Source organism: Trachypithecus francoisi, unplaced genomic scaffold (genome assembly GCF_009764315.1).
Source record: "Trachypithecus francoisi isolate TF-2019V2 unplaced genomic scaffold, Tfra_2.0 Contig01436, whole genome shotgun sequence".
NCBI lineage: Eukaryota > Metazoa > Chordata > Mammalia > Primates > Cercopithecidae > Trachypithecus > Trachypithecus francoisi.
The window spans coordinates 977,666-996,797 of NW_022681430.1; the positions used below are offsets into that span (position 1 = coordinate 977,666).

At 41.8% G+C, this 19,132-nt stretch overlaps 1 protein-coding gene across 1 annotated transcript in view; it reads left to right on the top strand.

The window, feature by feature from the left end:
* The window catches only part of MARCHF5 (membrane associated ring-CH-type finger 5), a 63,286-nt gene that overhangs the window by 1,818 nt on the left and 42,336 nt on the right, over positions 1 to 19,132 (top strand). Inside the window, exon 2 of the mRNA XM_033224409.1 lies at positions 18,610 to 18,812. Coding sequence (XP_033080300.1) covers positions 18,610 to 18,812 — 203 coding nt within the window. The remainder of the gene's footprint in view (positions 1 to 18,609; positions 18,813 to 19,132) is intronic.

Sequence of the window (19,132 nt, forward strand, 5' to 3'; positions counted from 1 at the left end):
AGACTGCCTGCCACTGCCAGTTCTGTTCTGTTGAGACCCTGTTTTGATGCAGGGTATTTTGTAATTAATTTTTTCCTCTGAGGGCCTCCTTTCGTTTTTACATAGTGACTTTTTTTCTTCTTTTTTTGAGACAGGGTCTCTGTTGCCCAGACTGGAATGCAGTGGCAGTGGCAGTGGTCTGATCTCAGCTCACTGCAACCCTTGCCTCCCAGGCTCAGGTGATCCTCCTACCTCAGCCTCCCTAGTAGCTGGGACCACAGCATATACCACCATACCCAGCTAATTTTTTTTGAGACGAAGTCCCGCTCTGTTGCCCAGGCTGGAGTGCAGTGGGGCTATCTCCACTCACTGCAAGCTCCGCCTCCCGGGTTCATGCCATTCTCCTGCCTCAGCCTCCTGAGTAGCTGGGACTACAGGCGCCTGCCACCGCGCCCGGCTAATTTTTTGTATTTTTAGGAGAGATGGGGTTTCACCGTGGTCTCGATCTCCTGACCTTGTGATCCGCCTGCCTCAGCCTCCCAAAGTGCTGGGATTACAGGCGTGAGCCACCGCGCCCGGCAATTTTTTGTATTTTTATAGAGCTGGAGTTTTGCCATGTTGCCCCTGCTGTTCTCAAACTCCTGGGCTCAGGTGATCCAAGTGATCCTCCCGCCTAGCCTCCCAAAGTGCTGTGTCGTCAAGCGTGAGCTATCGTGCCGGGCCGAGAAAAGTTCTTATGTCCAAAAGCTGACCTGGCTTTTCATATGCTCTTTGGAGATTTCCATAAAAGTAAAAAGCCAAAGAATGAGGCTGGGCACAGTGGCTTACCCCTGCAATCCCAGCACTTTGGGAAGCCAAGGCAGGCAGATTACTTGAGGTCAGGCGTTCGAGACCAGCCTAGCCAACATGGTGAAAACCCTGTCTCTACGGGAAAAAAAAAAAATTAGGCCGGCATAGTGGAGTGGGCCTGTAGTTCCAACAGGAGGCTGAGGCATGAGAATTGCTTGAACCTGGGAGACGGAGGTTGCAGTGAGCCGAGATCGCGCCATTGCACTCCAGCCTGGGTGACAGAGCAAAACTCCATCTCAAAAAAAAAAAAAAAAGGGTAGTGAGGCATTTATAAAGCTTCTCAACAGAAATGTGAAGATTCTGGCTGCCATTTACTGAAATAGGTGACTATGACTGGCTTACTTTCATCTTTGTACTCTTTTGACATATCTTAAAGTAGATTTTTAACATAGACTTTCATAGACCTTTATTGTCTAGATTAGTAGTTGGCAACCTGTTTCCATGTTAGAATTACCTGGGGAACCTTTCAAAATATGCATGGATACTGGATCCTGTCTAAGACCAGTAAGATCAAAAATTTCTGTAGGGTAGAGCCTGGGCATCTATATTTTAAAGCTTTTTACATGTTTCAGATATAGCTGAAACTTACTGCCCTAAGTCCTAAGGCAGTGATATCTTTCAAGATGAGAGATAATAAGGTATAGTGAGTAAAGCTTGGGCTCAGAGATAGAAAGCATGAAATTCAAATTTTGCCACTTACTAGCTATGTGACTTTGAATTCAGATTCTGACACTATGTATATGATCATTTATAAAATGGGAACCCTACTTCACAGGGCTACAGCAAATGAAAACATACATCTCTATAAAACAATAAAACACTGTGTTAGCCCAATAGAAGGCACTTAAGACTAATGTAAACCAGTTTGGCCGTTTTTCCCCCATCTACTTTAAAGTTTTCTTCATCTGGGCTGGCCCTACTCCAAGTTGAACACAAAGATACTCAACATGGTTCACTTGAGGGATACCAACAGGGCCAAAAGACTAAAATATGTCAGCCTATTAGGACCCAGAATTCTTTTCATGAATTTGACTTCTCCCCAACCTGGTTTTTGGTGGCAATTTTTGAGGGACAGAATTTAGCTCAGATAACTGTTCGTTTGTATGCTTCTTGAATGCAGGTTTTATCTTTGTGAAGACTAGGAAAATGTGTGTTACATATTGTTCTGTTGCTTTTAGGTTAAGTTATGTATTTTATTTAGGGCAGGCACAGTGGCTCATGCCTGTAATCCCAGCACTTAGGGAGGCCGAGATGAGAGATTGCTTGAGCCCAGGAGTTGGAGACCAGCGTGGGCAAGATGGCGAGACTCAGTCTCTACAAAAAATTTAAAAATTAGGCCAGGCGTGGTGGCACGTGCCTATGATTCCAAATATTCAGGAAGCTGAGGTGGAGGGATTCCTTGGGGGTTGTGGCTGCGGTGAGCTGTGTTTGTGCCACTGGGTACTCCAGCCCAGGTAACAGAGCAAGAACCTGTCTTTAAAAAAAAAAAAAAAAAAAGTTGTGTTATTTTACAATGAATCAGTTATTAAACATTTACACTTATTGAATTTATTTAACAAATACTGAGTGTCTTCATATGCCCAGTACCATTCTAGGCCCTTGGTATATAGTGGTGAATTGAACATAACAAAAATGCTCTTATGGAGCTTCAATTCCAGTGGTGTTGGTGTTGTCTAAACCGTCAAAGTGAAGACTGTTTTAATTGTAACATGAATGGTATGTTCAGTTTATACCACTTAATCTTTCAGGGTTTTTAAACTAGAGGTAACTTCTTCTTTTTTTTTTTTTTTTTCTTTTTTGAGGCAAGGTCTCACTCTGTCACCTAGGCTGGAATGCAGTGGTGCGATTTCGGCTCACTGCAACCTCTGCCTCCCGGATTCAGGCATTTCTTCTGCCTCAGCCTCCCGAGTAACTGGGACTGCAGGCATGCACCACCACACCCGGCTAATTTTTGTATTTTTAGTAGAGATGGGGTGTTGCCATGTTGGCCAGGCTGGTCTCGAACTCCTGACCTCGCCTCCCAAAGTGCTGCCAAAGTGCTGGGATTAAAGGCATGAGCCACCGCGCTCGGCCAACTAGTGGCAATTTCTTTTTTTTTTTTCTTTTTTGAGATGGAGTTTCTGTTACAGTCTCAGCTCACTGCAAACTCTGCCCCCTGGGTTCACGCCATTCTCCTGCCTCAGCCTCCCGAGTAGCTGGGACTACGGGCCCCCGTCACCACGCCCAGCTAATTTTTTTCTGTTTCTGGTAGAGACCGGGTTTCACGGTGTTAGCCAGGATGGTCTCAATCTCCTGACCTCGTGATCCGCCCACCTAGGCCTCCCAAAGTGCTGGGATTACAGGCGTGAGCCACCGCGCTTGGCCCATGGCAACTTCTAAATAGCTGAAGTTGAATTCCCTTGTCCTTTGCAAATAACTCACTTTAGTTTAGCTATTATTTGTTTATATTGGTAACTTTGATTACTGCAGTATTTGTAGGTGAAAAGAGTATATATATATATGGATTTTTTTTTTTTTTTTTGACACGGAGTTTCGCTCTTGTTGCCCAGGCTGCTGGAGTGCAATGGCGTGATCTCGGTTCACCACAACCTCCGCCTCCCAGGTTCAAGTGATTCTCCTCCCTCAGCCTCCCGAGTAGCCAGGATTACAGGCATGTGCCACCATGCCCGGCTAGTTTTGTATTTTTAGTAGAGATGGGGTTTCTTTATGTTGGTCAGGCTGGTCTCGAACTCCTGACCTCAGGTGATCCACCTACCTTGGCCTCCCAAAGTGCTGGGATTTACAGGGGTCAGCCACCACACTTGGCCATATGGATATATGTTCTTTTGATTGCCTTTCATTTTTATAAACTATAAGTGTTTTATAGAAATTTATTATTTGAACCTTTTAAGTTGTTGTGGGTAAACAAGAATGGTGGAAAGGGGGGTGATTTTTCTAGTGTTATGAATGTTTCAGTGTCACAAATATCATTTCCCTGAAATGATAACCATTCATAAGCCCAAACCCTTTATATCAGGCCTTTTGAACCTTAGTTAGCTCTTCTGTCTTTCATTGCTTCAATTCTTTAATAAGAAGTTGTTGGCCGGGCGCGGTGGCTCAAGCCTGTAATCCCAGCACTTTGGGAGGCCGAGACGGGCGGATCACGAGGTCAGGAGATCGAGACCATCCTGGCTAATACGGTGAAACCCCGTTTCTACTAAAAAATACAAAAAACTAGCCGGGCGACGAGGCGGGCGCCTGTAGTCCCAGCTACTCGGGAGGCTGAGACAGGAGAATGGCGTGAACCCGGGAGGCGGAGCTTGCAGTGAGCTGAGATCCGGCCACTGCACTCCAGCCTGGGCGGCAGAGCAAGACTCCGTCTCAAAAAAAAAAAAAAAAAAAAAAAAGAAGTTGTTATATATTACTTTTTCTTTCACCACCGACATTCTCATTTTTCTCTAAAACTTCTCAAAGTTAGTGAATTTACAGAGAACAATGCAAAGAATATTATAACAAACTGCAGGAATGGACCTCTGATTTGAAGCCTGGACCTACTGAGAAATGCTTTTGGAAACTACTTCTGCTTCCCCTGTCTTAAAATAAAGACACATTAATATGTTGAGGTTGTTTTGCATCACTTACTTGCATCTAGTGAGAATGCAAGGAGTGTAGCCAGAATGTCCCCAGAATGGTCAGATGGGAGAAAGAACAGAGAGAGTGAGTGGTCTGTTCCTCCAGCCCCCTCCCACAATGGTAAAGTGAATTACAATTCTGCCTCTGTGAGTGTGTTATCTACAGGTGTATGCCCCTTTGAAGACCAAGGAAGCTATACTCTGATAGGAGCAATGCTGTATAAACAATTTATCTTTGTCAGTTGACCTCTTTTTCTCAATCACATCACCATGTTGACAATTACAGACCAATGCTCAGAATTAAAAACCATCATCAATTATATTTATTTCCAGATATGTGTAAAAAATGGAAACATCATAGATAAAATTAAATCCCCTTTGACCACTGTCCCCCATGCCATATCTTCTCATCCCCACTCCACTATCATAAAATGGGTTTATATTCTTCTATCCTTCTTGGTTTAATGCTTTTATATAGAAAAGTGTATTAAGAGACAACTTTTTTTTTTTTTTTTGAATCAGGGTCTTACTCCATTGCTAAGGCTGGAGTGGAGTGTCACAATCACAGCTCACTACAGCCTCAACCTCCCAGGCTCAAGTGATCCTCCCACCTCAGCTTCCAGAGTAGCTGGGACTACTCGTGTGCACCACCACACCTGGCTGATTTTTTGTATTTTTTTTTTTTGTGGAGACAGGGTTTCACCATGTTGCCAAGGCTGGACTCAAACTCCTGGGCTCAAGTGGTCCTCTCGCCTCAGCCTCTCAAAGTGCGGGGGACTACAGGTGTATTCCACCACACCCAGCTTTCAACTTTTTTTTTTCTTTTTTTGAGACAGAATCTCACTCTGTCACCCAGGCTGGAGTACAGTGGTGTGGTCTCGGCTCAGTGCTGCAACCTCCACCTCTCGAGTTCAAGTGATTCTCCCACCTCAGCCTCCCAAGTAGTTGGGACTACAAGCACATGCCACCACACCCAGCTAATTTTTTGTATTTTTAGTAGAGACAGGGTTTCACTATGTTGCCCAAGCTGGTCTTGAACTCCTGACCTCATGATCCACCCGCCTTGGCCTCCCAAAGTGCTGGGATTTCAGGCGTGAGCCGCCACACCTGGCCTTTTTTCTTTTTTTTTTTTTTGAGACGGAGTCTCGCTCTGTCGCCCAGGCTGGAGTGCAGTGGCCGGATCTCTGCTCACTGCAAGCTCCGCCTCCCGGGTTTACGCCATTCTCCTGCCTCAGCCTCCCAAGTAGCTGGGACTACAGGCGCCCGCCAACTCACCCGGCTAGTTTTTTGTATTTTTTAGTAGAGACGGGGTTTCGCCGTGTTAGCTAGGTTGGTCTCGATCTCCTGACCTCGCGATCCACCCGTCTCGGCCTCCCAAAGTGCTGGGATTACAGACTTGAGCCACCGTACCCGGCCCTTTTTTCTTTTTTAATCCAGTCTCGTTTATGACATTTAGGTTCTTATTTTCTCTTTATTATTTCTCCTGATTATTTGACTTTCATTCGCCTTTCTTGTCATTAGGTCTACTGAAAGTATACTGAAGGGCTGGGTGCAGTGGCTCACACCTGTAATCCCAGCACTTTGGAAGGCCGAGGCAGGCCAATCACTTGAGGTCAGGAGTTCAAGACCATCCTGGCCAACATGGCAAAACCCCATCTCTACAAAAACTACAAACATTAGTAGGGCATAGTGGCACACACCTGTAATCTCAGCTACTTGGGAGGCTGAGGCACAAGAATCACTTGAACCTGGGAGGCAAAGGTTGCAGTGAGCTGAGATGGTGCCACTGCACTCCAGCCTGAGCAACAGAGCAAGACTCTCTCTCTCTCTCTCTTTATACACACACACACAAAAGATCACCAATAATTTCTTAATAAATATAATGACATTTTCTTAAGGACTTTTTGTCCTTAAGTATCACTTTACCTTTTTCTTCCTTCAGTTTTTATGTATGGTTCAATTCTCAGCATTTACTATTTTGAAAAAGTATACTTACTCACTCTCTTTCCTGTTTATTCAAACGACTCCCAGATCTGTGTCTTTATTCCTGACCTCTTTTCCTTATTTCCTTTAGCACCTAATTTCTACCTGCCCAGTGGACATTTCCATTTATGTGTATACAGTATTGCCAGTCAATCTAAAACTAAGCTACTTATCTTGACTTCTCAATTTTTGGTCTTTGATATTACCAGTCTTGACCACCAGTTATAAAACATAAATTTTGTTTGTTTGTTTGTTTTTGAGACAGGGTCTGGCTCTGTCACCCAGGCTGGAGTGCAGTGGCCGATCTCGGCTCACTACAACCTCCATCCCCCACCCCCCGGCTCAAAATACCCTCCCACCTCAGCCTCCTGACTAGCTGGGACTACATGCCAAGCTAATTTTTGTATTTTTAGTAGAGACGGGCTTTTGCCATGTTGCCCAGGCTTGTCTCAAACTCCTGAGCTCAAGTGACCCTCCTGCCTCAGCCTCCCAAAGTACTGGGATTGCAGGCATGAGCCTGGCCAAAACATAAGTTTTTTATTTTCTTTGTTTTTTTTTAAAAAGGCAGGGTCTTGCACTCCCAGGCTCAAGCCTCCCATGTAGCTAGGAGCACAGTGCAAGCCAGCATGCCCAGCTAATTTTTTTTTTAACTTTTTGTTTGGTGGGGAGGGGAATAGAGATGGGTCTTACTATGTTGCCCAGGCTGGTCTCAAACTCCTGTTCTCCACCAATCCTACCTTGGCCTCCCAAAGTGTTGACACTACAGGCATGAGCTACCTTGCCTGGCCTTTTTAAATTTTTTTGCTTTCTTCTTTCCTTCGAGATCCACTTGTTTATCACATATTTTTGATTTTCCTTTTTCTAGCTTCAATTTTTCGCTTGGTCCAGTTTGGCCTACAGAGTGGCACTAGAATTAGCCAAGGCACAATTAGCATCATGCAATTTCTATACTTGAAAATCTGCCAGTCTCTGTGCCATCTAAAAGGATAAAACACAAACTTTCAACATGGTGCTTTAATCTGTTACTATAATCCAGCCCCAACCTACCTTAACCATCCTCTCCTGCACTCCCCTTCATTGACCCCTGAACATATCCTGCTCTATCATTTCTCTTTTTTTGCTTTAGGTGCCTTCCTCCCTCCTAAGACCTGGCGAAGTCTTACCCATATTGAATTCAGCTGAAATACCACAGTGACGCCTTGCACAGCTCCCCCACACAGAGTTAATAACTCCTTCCTTTGTTTCAATAGAACCTTTATGCGTTTTTTATACTATATCACATTATACTGTAATTTTTTAAATACACTTGTCCCGTGTCTCAGAGCTTCACACACAGACACACACACACAAACCCTTACCACCACCACACATATTCATCTGGAAGTTTATTGAGAACGAAAACTGCCTGTATTCCCTATCCTGTTTTCCCACAAGGGCCTTAGTACATAGGAGACCCCCTTTTGTATCACGGTGTCTTTCTTTTCATTCTTTGTGACATATCAGTGCTTAGAATAATCGTGCAGAAGCACCATTTTTTTAAATTGCCTCATTTGCTCAAAACTTGTATTTTCTTACTGCTTATTAAGTTCAGGGCTGGGCACTTTGGGAGGCTGAGGCAGGAGGATCACCTGATCTCAGGAGTCAGAGACCCGCCTGAGCAAAATACTAAGACCCCATCTCTACAAAAAAATTAAAAAATTAACAAGTGCAGTGGTGCATGCCTGTATTCCCAGCTACTCAGGAGGCTGAAGTGGGAGGATCACTTGAGCCTCGGAGATTAAGGCTGCAGTGACCCATGATCACACCACTGCACTCCAGCCTGGGTATAACAAAGCAAGACCTTGTCTCAAAAAGAAAAAAAAAAAGATCTGGCCAGGCTCAGTGGCTCACGCCTGTAATCCCAGCACTTTGGGAGGCCAAGAGGAGCAGATTGCTTGAGCCCAAGAGTTTGAGACCAGCATGGGGCAACATGGAGAAACCCTGTGTCTACTTAAAAGAAAGAAAGAAAGAGAGAGGAGAGAGAGGGAGGGAGGGAGGGAAAGCAAGCAAGCAAGCAAAAATAGCTGGGTGTGGTGGTCCACACCTGTAATCCCAGCTACTGAGGAGGCTGGGAGGATCACCTGAGCCCAGGTTGTAGAGGTTGCAGTGAGCTGAGATTGCACCATGCCACTGCACTCCAGCCTGGGCCACAGAGCAAGACCCTGTCTCAAAAAAGAAAAAAGAAGAGATCATATTCTTTAGCCCATCCTTCAGGACTTCAGGACACTCACCATTATTCACAGACCATTTATTATGCTCCCTATTATGTTTAAGATAAGGAGTACATGGATGGCACAAACTGCCTTTTTAAAGCCTTTTTCTCTTTATGAATAAGTGTGTAAGTACCTAAGTCTTTTGCCCAAGCCAAATGGGCTTGCACACTTTCTTCCAAACATAAGGTGGTTTTTGTTTTTGGGTTTTGTTTGGCATCTTTTCTTTCAAAGCTCTATCCATTCTTCAAGACCTAGTTAGGTTCTGCCTTGTTCATAAGTCTCTTCTGACCATGTCTGCAGAAATATTTTTCTTTTCTTCTGTAAACTCGTGTAGCAATTCATCTTTAGTGCCTCCTAATTCTAATTTTTTTTTTTTTTTTTTTTTTTTTGAGACAGAGCCTTCACTCTGTTGCCGAATGTGGAATGGAGTAGTGCAACCTTGGCTCACTGCAGCCTCCACCTCCCGGGTTCAAGCAATTCTCATGCTTCAGCCTCCCAAGTAGCTGGGATTACAGGCATGTGCCATCATGCTCAGCTAATTTTTTGTATTTTTGGTAGAGACAGGGTTTCACTGTTTTGGCCAGGGTGGTCTTGAACTCCTGACTTCAAGCAGTCGTCTCTGCTCAGTCTCCCAAAGTGCTGGGATTACAGGCATGAGCCACCACGCCTGACCTGCCTCCTAACTCTTTACGTGCCATAGTTCGCAAAGATGACAATATTTACATGGCCTATTGGAGTAAACTGAAAGGGATTTCCGTCTCTGGAGGAAGCACCTTATGACTGCTTTAAAGTACCTTAGTAAAATGAAACACGTACTTTTTTGTACTGCTGTAATTTTCTAAGAAATGGGAAATGTAAGTTTTTCTCGGAATACACTATACATAGGGCAGCATGGTGCAGTGAAAAAAGCTGATGATTTGGAGTCATGGCCCAGGTTGCATCCATACCTCTCTACTTACTATGTGGCTTTGGCCGGATCACTTAACCTTGCTGGGCTTTTGGTTCTTGTTTAAGATGGGATTAATTGTGCTTTCAGAGTTTATGAACATCAAAGACAAAAGGCATGGCATGAATATGTTATACTCAATAAATGATTGCTCAGTATTAGTGGGGAATTGGTTCTGGGACCTCCCAAGGATGCCAAACTGTGGATGCTCAAGTCCCTGATATAAAATGGTGTAGTATTTGCATATAACCTATGCACATCCTCCTGTGCACTTTACGTTCTCTCTAGATTATGTATAATACCTAATACAGACCGGGTGCAGTGGCTCACACCTGTAATCCCAGCACTTTGGGAGCCTGAGGCAGGCAGATCATCTGAGGTCAGGAGTTTGAGACCAGCCTGGCCAACATGGTGAAACCCCGTCTCTACTAAAAATACAAAAAAATTAGCTGGGCATGGTGGCACATACCTGCAATCCCAGCTACTTGGGAGACTGAGGCAGGAGGATCGCTTGAACCCGAGAGGCAGAGATTGCAGTGAGCTGAGACCACGCCATTGCACTCCAGCCTGGGTGACGAGCAAGAGTCCGTCTCAAAATAAAAATAAAAATACCTAATACAGTGTAAATGCTATGCAAATAGTTGTTATACTGTATTGTTTACGAAATAATAACAAGGAAAAGTCCATAACATATTCAGTACAGACTCTTTTTTTGCAAATGTAATTGACCTGAGGTTAGTTGAATGAACAGATGCAGAACCCTTAGTTGGAGGGCTGACTGTATTTCTTCTCACCTTTGTTTTTGGTAATGTGTCATGATTGTGGTTATATGTCTTTGATAGATCCAGGTACTTTAAATTCCATTCCACTAGGATGAATGGACATATTAGTCTCCTTGATAGCGTGCTTTCTGTTTCAGAATTCTTGGATGTGACACTTAATCCTGAGACGAAATAAGCAGCATGTAGTTTTTTTCTTTTTTTTGTTTTTTTTGGTTGTGTTTTTTGTTTTTGTTTTTTTTTTTTTTTTGAGATGGAGTTTCACTCTTGTTACCCAGGCTGGAGTGCAATGGCACGATCTCAGCTCACTGCAGCCTCTGCCTCCCGAGTTCAAGCGATTTTCCTGCCTCAGCCTCTTGAGTAGCTGGGATTATAGGCATGCACCACCACACCCGGCTAATTTTGTATTTTTAGTAGAGATGGGGTTTCTCCATGTTGGTCAGGCTGGTGTCGAACTCCCGACCTCAGGTGATCCACCCACCTCAGCCTCCTGAAGTGCTGGGATTACAGGCATGAGCCACGGTGCCCAGCCTAACATGTAGTTTTTTGTTTTTTTTTTTTTTTCATTGTCGAATAGAGTCCTCCTTACATTAACCAGAGTATGAATCTCCAAACTTGTTCTGAATTAAGAAGTGCTTGTTCTCTTTCCTTAGAACAGTCATGTAAATACACTATTATGGCACCATATATACTACAACAGCAGCAATTTAAGACTTATTCCATGCTTGCTTTCTATATTCTCAAACTCTTCTATTCTGCTGCACTCCAATTTTCATCACAGTGATTTCTCAGGCAGGAGTCTGATTTGCCAGAACTTCCTAACAATCCAAAATAAACACCTGCAATTTGAGCCTGCAAAGAAAGGCTTTACTACCAGCTGTTTTTTAAGATACTGTACCTATCTTGCTTAATTTAGTGCCAGTGAGAAACTATCTTTTTGATAAATAAAGCCCCCCTCACTTTTTTCTACATACTTTGAAAATAACCTGTTTGATCAGATAGGCTGTAAATTAGTCACAAATGAACCGTATGAAGTGAGATTGTCTTTGTTATTCATCCTTTCTCAGCTGGTTTGTAATACCTAGCTTCATCTTAAAATCTTTCTGCTCCAACCACATTGGTCCATGAACATATGTTCATTTCCATCTCTAAGCTTGCTTACTCTGTTTTTCTTACTTCAAATACCTTTTCTTTCCACTCTAACTTGAATTCTCATCTGTAGTTCTTTCCTTTTGAAACCTCAGCTGTTTCATCCTGTTTCTTGGTCTCTCATCACATTTCTGTATTAAGGTGTCTAACAACTTTTCTTTGCACTTAATGCTTGGTATGGCAGGGGTTTTTTTTGTGATCTTTATATGCATGTTTGTTCGTTAACTAGACTGGAAATTCCTTACATGTAGTTCCTTGTGGCATCAAATAATGAATGTACTTATTAGGTACTCAAGTGGATTTAGGAGGAGATCTTGAATAATGTTAGATGTAGGACAATTTTGTCACGTATATTCCTCAAACTCTTTATAAATTTTACTGTTTACACTTTATTAGTTTACTATATAACTGGCAAAAGCAATCATAATTTTAAAGTCACATGGAATTATATTACCAATACCAGTAAGACTATACATCTGTTTTTAGAAATAAGTAATAGTCCTTAGATTTGTCTAGTTTAGTTCTCTTTTGTTGTCTTCATATAATGACAGTGATTTGTTCCTTGATCCCTGAACCAATCATGATACTTACCAGATCTCCTTTTACTTTGTAAATGAATATGCCCCAACTTGGTGAATGGGATGGTGTAGGAGTACCTATATGTACGTCAGCAAGTAGGTGGCTAAAGCTACCACAAGGATAATAAGGGTGAAAGAAACGAATTGAAAGGGTTTAAATGAATCTTAAGTAGTGGTGTGGCCTGTTGAAAAATTGGGGAATGGGCCGGGCGCGGTGGCTCAAGCCTATAAACCCAGCACTTTGGGAGGCCTAGACGGGCAGATCACGAGGTCAGGAGATCGAGACCATCCTGGCTAACATGGTGAAACCCTGTCTCTACTAAAAAATACAAAAAACTAGCCGGGCGAGGTGGCGGGCGCCTGTAGTCCCAGCTACTCAGGAGGCTGAGGCAGGAGAATGGTGTAAACCCGGGAGGCGGAGCTTGCAGTGAGCAGAGATCCGGCCACTGCACTCCAGCCTGGGTGACAGAGCGAAACTCCGTCTCAAAAAAAAGAAAAAGAAAAATTGGGGAATGACTAGGAATCCAGAACATTTTCCACTGAATGCCAGGGTGCCAAGCAGAATTGCTTTATGTGCTAATGGTAAGAAAACTGCATCCATAAATTTTAGGAATTTGAATGGAAAGCTGACACCATCACTGTCATCATTGTCAATGTTGTTATTGCTAGTGGTCATATGGAGGTTATATACATGCCAGGCAATTTTTAAGCAGTTTCTTAATCACACATTTAATCTTTTACAATAGGGGACTTTAACATAAAACATTTTTTATGCTAAAACTCCTTTAGTGGTCTGGTTAAGCCTATGGGTTTCTTCTCAGAATATTTTTGAAAGGATAAAACAAAATATATAGGATTAGAAATGAAACCAATTATATTGAAGTATAGCTATCAAAATACTGAAGGCCTAATATAGTAACATGAACGTTAACATATTAAAATACAAGATTTATCAGTTGGCCTGATAACTAATTTCAAATTACAATGAGCTAAATGTTATTTCAGGATCTGTACAGCTGTAAAGTAATATGAAAATTTCTGGTTGTTATATTCATTTCTAATTGCTATGCTGCTAATATTACTGTGGTTTGCTTGCACTCATTATTGAAGAAAAGCTACATTTTAGAGCTTAGCAAAAATAAACATGGGATGGTTTTTCTCCCTTCATTCAGATTTACCTATCCCCACCCCCTAAGTTTTTCGTAGACCCCAGATTAAGAACCCCTGCTTTGCAACAACTCTTTGGAAGAGATTCTTTCATTAAACCTATGTAGTTAGCAGGGGTTTGAACCCAGACAATCTGGCTCCAAAGTCCAGGTTCTTTAACCAGCTAGAATATCCTGAATTTGCATTGTCTTTTTCCCCAAATTAATTTAACCTTGTTTCCTTAGGAAAAAATACCTTAAGCATTTTACTTACTGTTTAAAATTAACAACCAAATAATTTGAAAATGTTTACAGTGAGCATAAAATGGAATTTGATTTCTATGTTAGGGTGAGTTAAGAATATTTACAGGGCCAGGTGTGGTGGCTCACGCCAGTAATCCCAACACTTTGGGAGGCCGAGGTGGATGGATCACAAGGTCAGGAGATCGAGACCATCCTGGCTAACACAGTGAAACCCCATCTCTACTGAAAATACAAAAAATTAGCCAGACGTGGTGGCATGTGCCTGTTGTCCCAGCTACTCAGGAGACTGAGGCAGAAGAATTGCTTGAACGTGGGAGGCAGAGATTGCAGTGAGCTCAGATCGCACCACTGCTCTCCAGCCTGGGCAACAGAGCGAGACTCCGTCTCCAAAAAAAAAAAGAATATTTACACAGGAGAAATCAGAAAAAAGGAAGGAAGAATGGCCAGAGCAGAAGTTTTCAGACTTTTGGGATCATGATCACCTGATGGACTTATTGAAACAAAGTGCTGGGTACCCCCAGAGTTTCTGATTCTGTAGGTCTGGAGCAAGGCCTAAAGATGTGCATTTCTAATGCATCCGCAGGTGATGTTTATGCATCACACTGAGGACTGAGTTCTGAGAGACTCAGAGGGTTGGAGAAAACAAAAGGAAAAATAGACGTAAGGAGAAACTCTTAGTTTGGTCAGAAATTACAACTTCCTTTTTCCTTGGGTATGGACTTTGAGTGTTTTGGTTTTGGCTAATAATTAATTGGCTATTTTCCATTTCAAAAGACAAAATCAAAAACTAGTCGCATCTACTCAGGAGGCTGGGGTGGAAGGATCACTGGAGCCCAGGAGGTCCAGGCTGCAGTGACCCATGATTGTGCCACTGCACTCTCACCTGAGCAACACAGTGAGACCCTGTCTCAAAAATAATAAAAACTCTTTAGAGTTTACATTCTATGATTGTACTGAGGCCATCTCTTAGTACCCAACACAGTATCAAGATCATTTTGGTTGCACCATGATGCAATGCAAATTGGTTAAGCCAAAAACCCAAAAATCTACTGGTTTATGTGAGTTAACAGTACAAGAATATATTTAGCTTTAGGCACAGCACAGCTGGATCCATGTCTCAGTGCCGTCAGTTTCCACCTTCACTTCCTCTGGATTCTTAAGGCTCCGCTTAGTTGGTGGCTCTTCTGGCAGCAATAGCCTCACATTCTCTGCCTCTAAGCCCAGAAGAAGAGAGAAAGTCTGTATACCACTTTTCCCAGCAAAAGTTCTGAGGTTCACTAAGACTAGCTTTATAGACCCAGCCTCTTAATGATGTAGTTTGGAAGATGGGCTACAGTGGCCAATCTAAGTGTTTCTGGGGTTGATTATGGTATTAACTGCCTAAACCACATACATGGCTAATATTGGAGGGAAGAGTGATTTTCTGTAGAAAGCATGGGATACTATTTACTCTTAGAAGGTAGAAGGACTTGTGTTGTATGTACATTAAACATCAGATTTCTACTGTTCCTCCATTCCAAGATCTTGAGGAATTGTAAATGCATCTGAAAAGGAAGGGGGTGGAGAATTGGGGAATAAATAGTTGAAATAGATTAATTACATGGAGTGGGAGGGGTAGGGTATGGAGAAGCAAAAAGGGAAAGCATAATTATAAGACCTTCCCAGGTGATGTTCCTGATCAGTCTATCAGAGGTTTAAAAAAAGGGGAGTGAGCAGGCACAGTGGCTCATGACTGTAATCTCAGCACTTTGGGAGGCCGAGGCGGGTGAGCTGAGATGGCACCACTGCACTCCAGCCTGGGTGACAGAGCAAGACTTTGGGCTACCGGTTGTCCATTTTATGGTTATTTCTTGATGATATGCTAAACAAAGAGTGGAATATTTATGCTTCCCCTTTCTTTTTTTTTTTTTTTTTTGAAACGGAGTCTCCCTGTTGCCCAGGCTGTCATGCAGTGACCCAATCTCAGCTCACTGCAAGCTCTGCCTCCCAGGTTCATGCCATTCTTCTGCCTCAGCCTCCCGAGTAGCTGGGACTACAGGTGCCCACCATCACACTCGGCTAATTTTTTTGTTTTTTTTTTTTTTGAGACGGAGTCTTGCTCTGCCACCCAGGCTGGAGTGCAGTGGCCGGATCTCAGTTCACTGCAAGCTCTGCCTCCTGGGTCCAGGACACTCTCCTGCCTCAGCCTCCCGAGTAGCTGGGACTACAGGCACCCGCACCACGCCTGGCTAGTTTTTTTTGTATTTTTTAGTAGAGACCGGGTTTCACCGCGTTAGCCAGGATGGTCTCGATCTTCTGACCTCGTGATCCGGCCATCTGGGTCTCCCAAAGTGCTGGGATTACAGGCTTGAGCCACCGCGCCCAGCATTTTTTTGTATTTTTAGTAGAGACGGGGTTTCACTGTGTTAGCCAGGATGGTCTCAATCTCCTGACCTCATGATCCACCTGCCTCAGCCTCCCAAAGTGCTGGGATTACAGGTGTGAGGCACTGCACCCAGCCTGTGCTTCCCCTTTCTAAATCATGTAGGGTAACTTCCTGATGTTGCCGTGGCATTTGTAAACTGTCATGGTGCTGGTGGGAGTGTAGTAGTGAGGACGACCAGGGGTCACTCTTGAGCATCTTGGTTATGGTAGGTTTTAGCTGGCTTTACTGCAACCTGTTTTATCAGCAATATCTTTGTGACCTGTATTTTGTGCTGACCTCATATCTCATCTTATGACTTAGAATGCCTTAACCATCTGGGAATGCGGCCCAGTAGGTTTCAACCTCATTTTACCCAGCTCCTATTCAGTCAAGATGGAGTTGCTCTGGTTCACATGCCTCTATTTCAACTGAAAGCCTAACTCCTGATAAGTTCCCACTCTAAATCATCATTCAGCTATCTTATTTACCATAGTTGTGAAATTAGTTTAAAAAAAATCTGAAAGTGCATGCTTTACATGTCAGTTCTAAAAAGTAAATCCATGCAAGTATTTAGGACTGAAATACACTGATGCCTGCAACTTTGAAATGCAGCAAAAAATAAGAATAATGAATGGATGTGTGAGAAAGCAAATATAGCAAGATGGTAAGAATTATAGAATCTAAATGTTGAGTATATGGGTACTCACTGAACAGTGTTCAACTTTTTTTGGAAAGTTTGAAATTTTTCATAATAAAATGTTTCTAGAAAAGTAAACCTTATCTGGAATTTATGAGGAATATAATAGCTACGCAAGTATTCTTATTAGATCGAAATAAGAAATTTGACATATCATTTTTGTAAGTCAAAAACACATGAATGTAGACTATTTCAGTTGTTTCAACCCAGTCCTAACATTGTATTTTATTTTTCTGATGACTAAAATTGGATTAATTTAAAATTTGATTCACCTTAATACTGATTAATTATGCTGATGTAGCCATACTTAACTACGTATATGTTAAAGTATGAGAATAAAAAATCTAAATATTCTGCCAATATTTTGTTGCATAATAAATTCCATTTCCTAGATGTATACAAATATGTTCACAGAATTACCTCAGTTATAGGGAAAAATATATACTAACAACATCTCAACCAGTCTGTGTGCTGGTATACTTAAACCAATTGAAATTTTAATGCAAAAATCATATAGGTTAGAACCCAGTCCTACTATGGGTAGTCTTGGTGGTTGCACAACAGTATTAATATACTTACTGCCACTGAATTATACACCTAAAAAATGGCTAAAATGGTAGATTTTATGTTGTGTATATGTGACGATGATAAAAAATTTTTAAAAAGAACAAAGTATTTTTGGACAACCGTAAGACACTGTGAAGGCCCAGACAGCTTAGCTAAAGTGGGTCAAAAGGGTCAGAATGCTAAACAAATGCTACCTACATTCTAATTTTCCTTAGATCCTATGAAACCTGACTGAATTTGAAAGCTGAATATAACAACAGTTTTGGATATTATTGCCATGGATTCAGTTCAACTTTTTTCCTGTTCTAATTGAAAAATTTTAATCGGAGCACAGAATTGAAATTCGTGTTGTTCCACAAAGAGTGGAGAACCTCACCCATCTATAATACCTGACTATATAGTCTTTCCCACTGAGAATAGTTAAGCTAGTTGTTCTGACAGAAGCCACTTACCCATTTAAGTGAAAAGTGTAGAGTAGGTAACATGCTTTAATTAGCAGTTGTTTCCACTTGGACACATTCTAATGGAGGGGAGGAGAGAAGGGTCTCATTGAATTGAACTGTATTTGCCCTGATGGAAATCGATGTCAAAACTTGTGTTAATTGGGAGAAAAACTGAGGAATTGCAACCTAATTCCACAAGAAAAAATTACACTTCATGAAGTACCCTTAAAAGCAAAGTGGGAAAATGTTTTAAAATTACCGATCTCAATAGAATTTTATTTTTATTAATATAAGCACCCCAGACTTGATACTTCTAGATTTCAGATTTCAAACATACACACCCAAATTTATCATATTGCTATCCTAAAAAAAGAAAATTATCTTGATATATTTATCTCCTTTGTGCTTTTTTGAGAAAGGAATATTACATAATAATACCGTTTTCTCTGTTATGTTTATACTTTACCAGAAAGAGAAATGAGATTTTTTTCCTCAGCTGAAAAATGGAATGAGACTATATGTAAAATCACTCGTGTAATACTTTGTTTTTCCAAGTTCAAGGGATTGGTGGTGTTGAACTGGGGAGAACACTGAATTTAATACATTACTGTGCTTATTATTCCTCAAAGAATTATTAGGTCTTATAAAACAAAAGCAGCTTGAGGTTTGTCTCCTTGCACTCAAGTTCATTAGAGAAGGTGAAGAATTACTGAAAAGACAGAGGAGATTACATAAAAACAAAGTTCAGAAAACATAAGATTCTGCAGAGGAAGACAAGGAAAAACAGAAAAAGCAGAAACTGCTCTAGTGGGAATGTATCGGTGGTTTTGTCTCCTTAGTCTTTTAATATAGGACAAAGATTCTGTAATATAGTAGGCTCATCCCATTAAGTAAGAGCTGCAGTATAGAGGAGGCTGAAGTCATAAAGATACAAATGTCATCATTTTCTCTTTTAATTTACAGAAGCTGCTGGGTTTGTTTTGCTACTGATGAAGATGATAGAACAGCTGAATGGGTGAGACCATGCAGGTGCAGAGGATCTACAAAATGGGTTCACCAGGCCTGTCTACAACGCTGGGTGGATGAAAAGCAAAGAGGAAACAGTACAGCCAGAGTGGCATGTCCTCAGTGCAATGCTGAATACCTAATAGTTTTTCCAAAGTTGGGTAAGAATATCTTTAAAAACAACACAGATATATTTGATATTATATATAACTTTATAAGTTTATTTTAACATGAACCACCTCTTTGTTTTTGTTTTTTGGGGCATGAATTTCTACACTCCCTTTCTCTTGTTTCCTCTCTGAATGTCAGAGACATTTGTTTTGCTAACAGTTTACAGTATCCTTAATATATCCCCAAATTTATCCGTTTGCCTGTATATTAGCTGTCTATTTGATAGAAAGGAGAAAGAACTTGCATACCTGTGTGGATATAATTGAATAACAAAGCTATAATAAAAAAGCTGACTTTAAAAAAAAAAGCT